The sequence below is a fragment of the Nicotiana tabacum genome, chromosome 5 (assembly GCF_000715075.1).
Source record: "Nicotiana tabacum cultivar K326 chromosome 5, ASM71507v2, whole genome shotgun sequence".
In the NCBI taxonomy this organism is placed as follows: Eukaryota; Viridiplantae; Streptophyta; class Magnoliopsida; order Solanales; family Solanaceae; genus Nicotiana; species Nicotiana tabacum.
Window position 1 is genome coordinate 65,341,768 of NC_134084.1, and position 10,108 is coordinate 65,351,875.

The window sequence follows — 10,108 nt, forward strand, 5'->3', positions numbered from 1 at the left end:
AAAAGACGAAAAGATAATATATCAGTCTAGCGTCATCAACATAAACCATAGAAATAATAACAACATCAGAAGAACCAAAAAATAGATGAAATGCAATAACAATAACCAGTAAATAAGACTCATACTATGAAAAACGGAAGAATAGTGTGAACACAACATTAACAATTAGCAATCTAAGAAAAACTCTATTAGACTAGCCTCGCACTCGGTACGAAGTAGAAAAATATTCAACTATCTCCTAACCTATAACTCTAATGCTTGACATCCGCACATTCCTATCAAGAGCTATGTCCTCAAAAATCTGAAGCGTCACGTCATGTCCTGCCTGATCACCTCTCTCCAATACTTCTTAGGCTGTCATCTACCTCTTCTCGTACCCGCCAAAGCCAACTATTCACACCTTCTTACCCTGGGCATCAGGGCTTCTCCACTGCACATGCCTGAACCATCTGAACCTCGCTACCCGCATCATGTCATCTATAGGAGCCACGTCTAGCTTCTCCCGATATATTTATTCTTAATCCATCCTAGTGTGTCCGCACATCCATCTCAACATCCTCATTTCTGCTAGTATTGTCTTCTGTATATGTGAGTTTTTAACCGGCCAACACTCTAGCCCATACAAAATGGCTGGTCTAACCACCGCTCTATAAAACTTACCTTTCAGTATTGATGGCACTTTCTTCTCACAAAGGATTCCAGCTGGTAACCTCCATTTCATACATCACACCCCTATACAGTATGTGACGTCCTCGTCGATCTCTCCGTCCTCCTTGATAACCAACCCAAGGTACTTGAAACTGCCTCTCTTGGGGATGACCTATAATCCAAGCCTCACGTCCATGCCCACTTTCCTCGACTCGGCGCTGAACTTGCACTCTAGGTATTCTATCTTAGTCCTGCTCAACTTGAAACCCTTATACTTAAGAGACTGTCTCCAAACCTCCAGCCTCTCGTTAACACCACATTGCGTCTCATCAATCAGAATCAGAACTATGTCATCGGCGAATACCATACACCATGACATCTCCCCTTAAATATGTCGTGTTAGTGCCTCCATCACCAGGACAAATAAGAACGAGTTGAGCGCAGATATGAGAAAGAACTGCAATATATAGTTCTTTTCATATAATTTTTGAATAATTTACATATTCAAAAATTATATGAAAAGAATTATATAGTATAATTCTTCTCATATATATATATATATATATATATATATATATATATATATATATATATATGTTAAAAATTCATTAAATATTTAACCATGAACCTAGTTATTAGCTTGAAATCCTTGTAGAAATTCATAAACTTCAAATCAGAGATTCGTTTCATACTTTTTTCCGTTTCACTTTAAGCGGAAGTCAATAAACAAAATTAAATAATTATGCAGGAATTGTGCATCTGCAGAAGCAACATTTGAATGCTTACTTTATACTTGATATCAAAATGTCCTACATCAAACATGTTCTTTGTACTATACACAAAGGGAAAAGAAGCAATTCAGCTGTTTGCTGTCCCTATGTTTATGGCAACTATGACCGAACCAACCTTTTACCTATTATGACTAATTTCCTATGTGCCCTATAGGATTTGAGAATATACACATGAAACGTATTTCTGTTGACAAACAATGTTTGTTCCTACATCAACTAGATCACTCTCTATGGTACAAGCATCATCCATTCCTCAAGAGACTAGCCATCAAAAGGATTGACAACTCTTTTAAGAAAGGTTTTTTCTTGATGAGAGAAGCAGAAGTTCAAGTGGTTACATCCAAGTCCTCTGCTCCTCAAGCTTGTAAGATGTCAGATCAGACCCCAACAAAGAATCCAAAAGCAATCCTTGAAGTTTTATGTACTTTGTCTGTTAAGTTTCGGAGATTCGCACTCTTAACTTGCAGTAGTAATCAAGTTTGGGCACCATGAAGAAAATGGCATTTCTACTGATCTTCAGCTATTCTGATTTGCTTGACGTGAAAAAAGCGCGACACTTCTTGATAAAGTTGCTCAGCCTCAAATGGCTTCGACACATAACCATCCATTCCACATTTCTGACACTGTTCGTTTGTAGCTTGAATCACGTCAGCAGTCATGGCCAAAATGGGCACTTTCCAGCTTGAAGCATTTCCATAAGCTTCAACAGGAAGTTGTCCAAGTTGGATACGGCTATTGATATCAGATTCCATGTCGCGGATTCTCTTTGTAGCTTCAAACCTGTTATTGAATTTTATAGTGTTACCATCAGCTTAAAAACTATTTAATTTGTCAAACATTTAACATAGCTTCTCTAAAGGATACTTGTGCAGAGCAGAAGTGCGATAAATGAATTGCTATGATTGGAGCAGAAGCTCATGGTTATGCAAAAATAAGCAAGGAAAATATAAGTTAGCGGGTCTAAAAATGGTACATAACATAGCGTTTCTTAAGAAACATACCCATCCATTTCTGGCATCTGAATATCCATGAAACATGCATCAAACTGATGAGGTGGTTTTAAGAAAGTGATTGACTTTTTTCCACTGTCTGTGCAGACAACATCAGCACCATACTTCTTCAGCGCAGCAGCAGCTACTCTAAGGTTCACATTATTGTCATCCACAACCAAAATTTTTCTCCCTTGAAGGAGCTTGGAAAGAGAAGAACCGGAGAGCTCTCCGTGCGTGCAATTCCCTTTGTTACCAACACCCATCGCACGTTGGAGCGATGCAGCAAGCATACTCACCCTTAGTGGCTTCATGATGACAAATGGAGTAGAAAAACCATTGGCTACACCAACTCGGTTAGAATTTATAGCGTTAGCTAATATAAATAGTTTAGGAGGGTCATTAGCATCGATATTTCTTAAGTTTTTGACAAAGAGACTTGACATTCCCAAATCAGTATCCCAGACCTCCTGTTCAATGAGGATCATATTTGTGACCCTATTGTCAGTTCTTAAATAAGACAAACCGTGATTCAAATCTGAAACCACTTCAGAATGAACTCCAAGTCGTTTCATGTGATACTGTGAGACCCTAGCACGGACAGTTCTTGGGTCAACAATTAAGGCTCTCATGCCATGGAATTCTGAAGAAACAGAGTTTGACGGATTGCTGATTTGTTGGCTTTTCTGCTCATTCCAATTACAGCGGCCGTTGGTGAAAACAGCAGTAAAAGTAAAGGTGGATCCAATTTTTGGCAAACTTACAAATCCAATTTCACCCTTCATAAGTTGAACCAAACATTTGCTTATGCTAAGTCCAATACCTGTTCCCCCATGGATGCGAGCAATAGAAGGACCAACCTGCATGAAGGGGGTGAATATACGAGATTGAGCATCTAAAGGAATTCCTACACCAGTGTCTTCTACTGAAACTATCAGATTGATCTGGCCCAGCGAGGAAGATGTGAAAGCAGCGGATCCTTCTTGATTGAAAGCTACAAAATTTCTCCAGCTCTGTCGTTTATCAGCTACAGGCAATCCACTCAAAGTGTGCTTTAACGACGATTCCATCTTGAACTCCTCAGATGACTCTATCACTTCCTCGACAAGATGGACCATCACAAATATATGACCTTTCTCGGTGAACTGCAAAAAGACATTATACTTTAGAGAGTGTGAAAAGTATGATCATCCAACCCAAAACCTAAAGTGGGGTGGAGTACCCACAACTAACCCCTTAGATATATGCAATGTTTAATTATATACATCACCAGAAGTCCAAAACTCTTTTTTGACCGTGTATATCAATATGAGTCATTAATTCATTATGTATTTGTGCACCCTCCTGGCCCTTAAGGCCATACATACTTGATATGAGTCATTCCATATCTCCAGCACTCTCTAGCACATGTAGCTCAATAGTGGACTTGAATGCACATTTACACATGTGAGTTGGTTTACCAAAAGTTGGTGTTGATACACTGTCAAACAATCTAAGCCTTCAAGCTAAAATTGCAAGGAAATTAAGTGGGGCAGCACAAAACCTTTTTAGAATCCGTTAGATGCTTGTTTATCTCCGATACAACAACAATAACAAATTAACAACTGTGTCTTGGTCCCAAGCAAGTTGGGATCGACTAGAATGACTCATATCAAGTATATAGAGAGAACATCCCTGATATATGACATATATATACATATATATATATATATATATATATGTATATCAAAGTGAGTGATATACATATGCTTTAATAGACTTATTAAAATCGGGTGCAACTTTGGTAACTTAATAAGCAGAACATGACAAAAGCACGTTATCGACTGCACTAGTTACTTCCTTTTTTCTGCAACGCATTCAGTTAATTCCTACATAAGAAAAACACCGGATGGATCGTTAGTAATTTTAGATATCCCTTGACAAGAGAGTTGCTCAAGTGGTAAGCACTCGCCACCTCCAATCTTGAGGTTGCGGTTCGAGTCACCAGGGTAGCAAAGGGAAGTACTGTAGAGGGGTTAAAAAAAGGCACAAACTCAAATATCAACTCCAGTTTTAAACTCAATCAGAGAGTAGTGTTCCTCTTTCGCTTTCCCTTTCTCTCCTAGCTAAGTCAACTCTTTGTTACTGCTATATTTTCTGGGAGCAAAGTTGAAGAGATATGTGAACTTACTTTGATAGAGTTTCCCATCAAGTTTGTGATAATCTGACGAAACCGTCCAGGGTCACCAATGAGCACATCGGGAACCTTATCAGAGATGTAAACTGCCAACTGCACTCAAGAAAAAGAATAATTAGATCGCAATAGGAAAAAGAAGATAGTATTAATAAATGGAAAGTCTAAGGTGTGGAGTACCTCAACTCCTTTTTCTTGAGATTTCCCCGAAAAGAGTGAGAGAACCTCATCCAGAGTAGCTCTCACATCAAAACAGACTGCCTCAAGCTCAAGCTTACCAGATTCTATCTTTGCTTGGTCCAAAACCTCATTTATTAGTGAAACTAAAGCTTTACCACTGGCCTGAGCTGTACTGACATAATCTTGTTGTGTCACATCTAGATTGGTGTCCATAAGCATATGAAGCATGCCTGTGAAACAGTGTATCCATGTTTATCCTAATACTCCGATATCCTCTAAAATATACTAAGAGTAATGACGCAGCAAATTGCAAATTTTGAGACTCACCAAGAACACCATTCATGGGGGTCCGGATCTCGTGGGAAACAGTAGCGAGAAACTACAAGATAGGGGTCAATTTAGGTCATATCCTATAACAAGTGTTGGATAAAAGTATTTAGCGAAAAAAGAAAAATCATATATACCTGTGATTTTGCAACGTCAGCATCCTCAGCACGCTTTTTCAGCACCATCATCTCATGATAATCATCCTCAACTTTGGCTATTCTGTTTATTGTTGCATGAAATATTTGCCCAATAAGCAATGCAATTACAAGAATTCCTGTCGCAGTTGTGATGCCTAGCCAAGGCCATGGTGGTTTCTGTTTGAATCTGGTAAAAAGAGTAGCAATCTCAGCGGATTCAATCTTAAATTCAAATCTATTGAGACCCCTCAAATCTTTAGAGTCCATATCCAGTAAAGCGAAAATGACAGGAATCATGATTATACACAAAGAAAACATCCAATGATGAAAGCACAAAATCACCTGCAACGCATCTCATGCCTTCTAAATGGATCCCCAAAGTTGAGGGCACTGACATGCTCCACACCATCACTTGACACATTTGAACCATACATGCTAATAGGGTGGGAGAGATTAGTTGTATCATACACATTTACAAGGATAGTTTGCTTGCTTGCAAGCTGCTGAAGAAGCTTCTCCACAAGTGACTCAATGTCAAGGACTCCACCAAGATACCTGCTTCGAAAGGAAAGAAGCTTATAAAATAGTCACTTAATTAGCTAACATAATTTGGTCACGAGAAGTCATCAGGTCCCTTCATGAATTTCCTATTTGATAAGTATTCCAGAATATTGGCTTACTCCAAAATGTGAAATTCTAAAATGCTGAACAAGATCATTATCTTTTGTATTTCTCCTGCAGTTTTTAGATTCTATTCCCACTATGTAAGGGGCAAAAAATTCCAAAAGTTGAGTAGTCAGTGAGTGATTGTATAAAGCAGATGGCAATACCCGTCAGTTGCTTGGATCCTTTCATTTGGAGTTGCATTAGAAGGAAGATCAGTTTTGTAGACTGCAAATGTCTTTATCACTCCAAGGCGATTTGTTTTAAGTAGCCTGAAGGGAGCCGTGAGAACACCCTTTCCTGACTCCCTTGCACGTAAAACATTCTCGCGATCTTCCTGTTTGGTACAATCATTTATAAGGTTCTTGCTCTTTGTACTTCCCTTTGCATATGTGTGAGTGTGTGGCAGATTTTAATAATGCACATTCAAAGAACACTTGGGAAGATTTAACAAAGAAGTTACCTCTCCCGAGAGCATATCAACAGAAATTACATGTGCAATAGTATCCTGTGCAAAAATAACAGGGGCATATTCCGCCTGAACTGGTGATGGCTCCAGGCCATCTCTATCATACTCGTCATCTTTGTGAACTGGAGTTTGTTCAAGTGTATCCATTCTCCTAATACTCCAACCTTGTTGCTTCTCAAACTCTTTTCTTTCTGAGTGGAGCACTCTTACTGCATATGCCACCCCACTTGTAAGAGGCCTCTCGAACGCTGTTCTTTCTGTATATCTTGCAAAAGTACCCTGCAAGCACAGAGTTTTTGGGCAATTTAGAGAATTAAATAGAAAGATTACTAAGCTGGTTCTATAGGCCCAATGTAACTAATAGCATGTTTGGCCAAACTTATAAAAGCAACTTATTATTTTGAGAAATACTTTTTCTCAAAAGCACTCTTGGCGAGAAGCAGTTTGTTTTTGGCTAATTAATTTGGAAAGCACTTCTGAACAACAATCGGTGTTTGGCCAAGCATTTAAAAGGTGCTTTTAAGTATATTTTTCTCAAAAATGTTTCAAAAAAATATTTTTTAGGGAGAAATACTTTCTTCTGCTTCTCCAAAACTATTTCTACTTCTACTCAAAAGCACTTTTATTTTACTTCTAAAAGCTTGGCCAAACACTTTAACATTGAAAAAAAAAAATTGAAGAAAAGTGCCTTTGGCCTTGCAAAAAAGCTTGGCCAAACAGGCTATAAGAACACCTAAGACTAATAGCAAAAGATTTAGACCGTCACTTTTATTTGATTGGAAAAACAAGTCTAAGGAGTTCAACATATAACCAAGAAAAAGCACAAGAATTTATGGTTTAGAGTTCACCATAATTTTAGTGCTAAGAAGTTACTAAGACTTGAACAATTAAACTTCTAAAACCCATAATTTAGGATGGTTAAAGTCTTTTCTTATGGATGAAGATGAAAATATGACCTGATCAATAGCAGAAGGGTTCCTAGCATGGTGGAAAGTAGAGATGAGAATGGACATGGCCTGCACATGATTCATACTAACATTGAACTGATCCTGTAACATCCGAGCCCTCTCATCACACATACTAGCAAGTGTTTCTTTTCTCTTGTCGAAAGCTTGAGTGCTCATGTACCAGAATACTGAAAAAGATACAAGTATCCAAAATAATACCCATGCTATCAAAAGCTTCCTCCACCACTTTTTTCCTACGACATACCGAGGGTAACAATGGTAAATCTTAGCACTCACCTCTGCTATACCTTCCCACAATTTCATCAATATCTGCTCCCCATCACCAACCAAACTCTTGCTACCATTATTTAACCAATTCATGGACATCAATGACACTAACCACCAACATAGAGTCAACAGTAAGTTCCCCAATTTCAAACCGAACCCAATGACATGGATCAAACTCATCCAACAAATAATAAGCACTACAGATGATGAGGAATAAAGAGTAAAACAAGTGAAAGTCAATTTGATGCTATCTTCTTCAAATTAGAGGAATGCTGAATTGATAAAGAAACAGCAAAAAGCCAAAGAACGAATCCTCAAGATTCGAGCAAGAATTTTGATAATTACCCAGTAAGCTACTAAAACAAAGCTCAAAAAAGAAACAATGGGCCAAAACAAGATTCTCCAAAGGTAATTATCAAGTCAGAAACACCACAGAGACATAGATAAAAGCAACAAAAAATTATGATCCCACAGACAAAGAATTTGACACCCAAGTCTGTAGAATGTCTACTTTAATACTCTCAAAATATCAAAAAAAAAAAAAAAAAAAAAAAAAAAACACGCTTGTTTTGGTTCTTGTAAGTTGCACAAGTTGTGGAGTTTCAAGTACTCAAAAGTAATTTCAATGTGAGTAAATATGTGTACCCTTAATTAATAATAATGAGAGAAAAGAAAAGAAAGAGTTTTGGTTCGTATCAGAAAAACACTAAAACTAAGCTATAAAGAATCTGTAAAAGGAAAGATGAAAGGAATATGGTGGTGGTGGTGGTGGTGGTGGTAGAAATGTCTGCTGCCACGGTCTGTTATCTCTCTATCCAATTTCTGTCGACATCCAAAATTAAATGAACATATTCCCATTATAATAAAAAATATATGAGTGTAGAATATTTTAATGAAGGGCAGAAAAGTATACTTCCACTCAGCAGGAAAATGACTTTTATTTTCTTAAATTTCCTTTTTTTTTTTTCTTTTTCATGCCTCCACTTAGCTTTTTGTGTTCATATCGCCTTATCTATCCACACAAGACAAGTCCTATGGTTACACGCCAAGTTGTTAAACTCTATTCCTTGTACGCTTCTCAAATCTGTATTTACAATATCATCCTTGCATGTAGAGCTATATATCATGAATGCCATCCGGGAATGTAAAAATTAAACAACATCAAATATTTTTCTTTTATTTAATAGAATTTTTTTATAGCACTAACACATGATAAATGTAATCCTAATCCAAGCCTAAGTAAGATGCTTGGGGCGTAAGAATATTTACAAATTTAAATTACTGTTAAAAATTGTTTGACTCCAAAGATGTTAAAACCTTTTTGGACAAAGCAATCAAAGATGAAGGGGTAAATCATAGCTGAAGATAATTATCTCTAAATTAATACTCCCTCCGTTTCAATTTATGTGAACCTTTTTGACTGGGCACGGAGTTTAAGAAAAAAATGAAGACTTTTGAAATTTGTAGTCCTAAACAAGTCCAAATGGGCCCTAGAGTATTTTTGTGGTTACAAAAGCTTCTCATTAAGGGTAAAGTTGTAAGTTTAAACTAAATTGTTACCAAATTTAGAAAGGGTTCATTCTTTTTGGAACGTACCAAAAAGGAAATAGGTTCACATAAATTGGAACAGATGAAGTAGTAGGTAAGGAGAAGAGAGTTACAAAGTTTCTTTGTATTCAAGATTCGTTCACTTTCCGAATGTCTCCCCCTTACAAAATCTTTTTTCCCCTTATATACTAGAGAGAAAACATTCAAAATTATAAGAAATAAAAATATAAGGAATATTCGACAGAATATTCTCAATGTCTCTTAATGGGCTTACATTTCTACAAGGGTCGTACAGTTTCTACTTTTGCCTTAAGGTGATGCCGATTCGAAGATACTTGGTCGTTGGTCGTACTCATCATAGGTCGAGGTCGGTCAAATTTGGACCCAGACAAAAGCCAATTTTAAGTAACTTCAATTATTAGCATTAATTGATAACCTACCACAATAGTAACTAGTTTGCAACTACAATAATAACATTAACATATTAAATTAGACAACTAATATAAAAATAATAATTACATTCTCAATGTATGTATCACTAACTTTCTTTATATACTTTCGTATGTAGTTATTAACCCTTTTCAACTGCTACAGGCTAATCATTATTTATTATGTGTAAGTTGACTTTTCGCTATTTGTGTTTGTACTTTATAATTCGAACTTTCTAGGTTCTTGCTTCTTCTTTTCCTATTAATATTGTGATTGTTTTGTACAGGACAAGTCTTCCACATCAAATTTAAAGATTGAAGCTCTCATATTTACAAGATTAGTGTTGGCATCACATTCACCACCTGTTTTCCACCCACATATTAAGGTAAGACATCTAGCGGCTTAAATCAAACATACTTTAATTACTATATTAAGATATAACTTATTTTAATGAAATATCGAAATTAAATATACTTTGAAATGGTTGTTGTACTTTCTATTGAGTTGTCCAACATCGGT

General features: G+C 36.8%; 1 protein-coding gene across 2 annotated transcripts; it reads right to left on the bottom strand.

Annotated features, from left to right (window-relative positions):
• Positions 1–1,408: 1,408 nt before the first annotated feature.
• LOC107804513 (histidine kinase 3-like) lies at positions 1,409–8,442 on the bottom strand. 2 transcript variants are annotated; one of them, XM_016628421.2, is made up of 11 exons: positions 7,622–8,184; positions 7,334–7,512; positions 6,372–6,656; positions 6,076–6,245; positions 5,588–5,800; positions 5,246–5,432; positions 5,109–5,160; positions 4,782–5,011; positions 4,599–4,697; positions 2,441–3,573; positions 1,409–2,219 (listed from the first exon to the last, which is right to left on the bottom strand). In XM_016628421.2, exons 2-11 carry the CDS (start codon positions 7,499–7,501, stop codon positions 1,946–1,948), a joined length of 2,811 nt encoding a protein of 936 aa, XP_016483907.1. In that variant the 5' UTR covers positions 7,502–7,512; positions 7,622–8,184; the 3' UTR covers positions 1,409–1,945. The 2 variants fall into 2 exon arrangements, with proteins under 2 accessions (XP_016483907.1, XP_016483905.1); XM_016628419.2 differs by having other exon boundaries at positions 7,334–8,442.
• Positions 8,443–10,108: the final 1,666 nt, after the last annotated feature.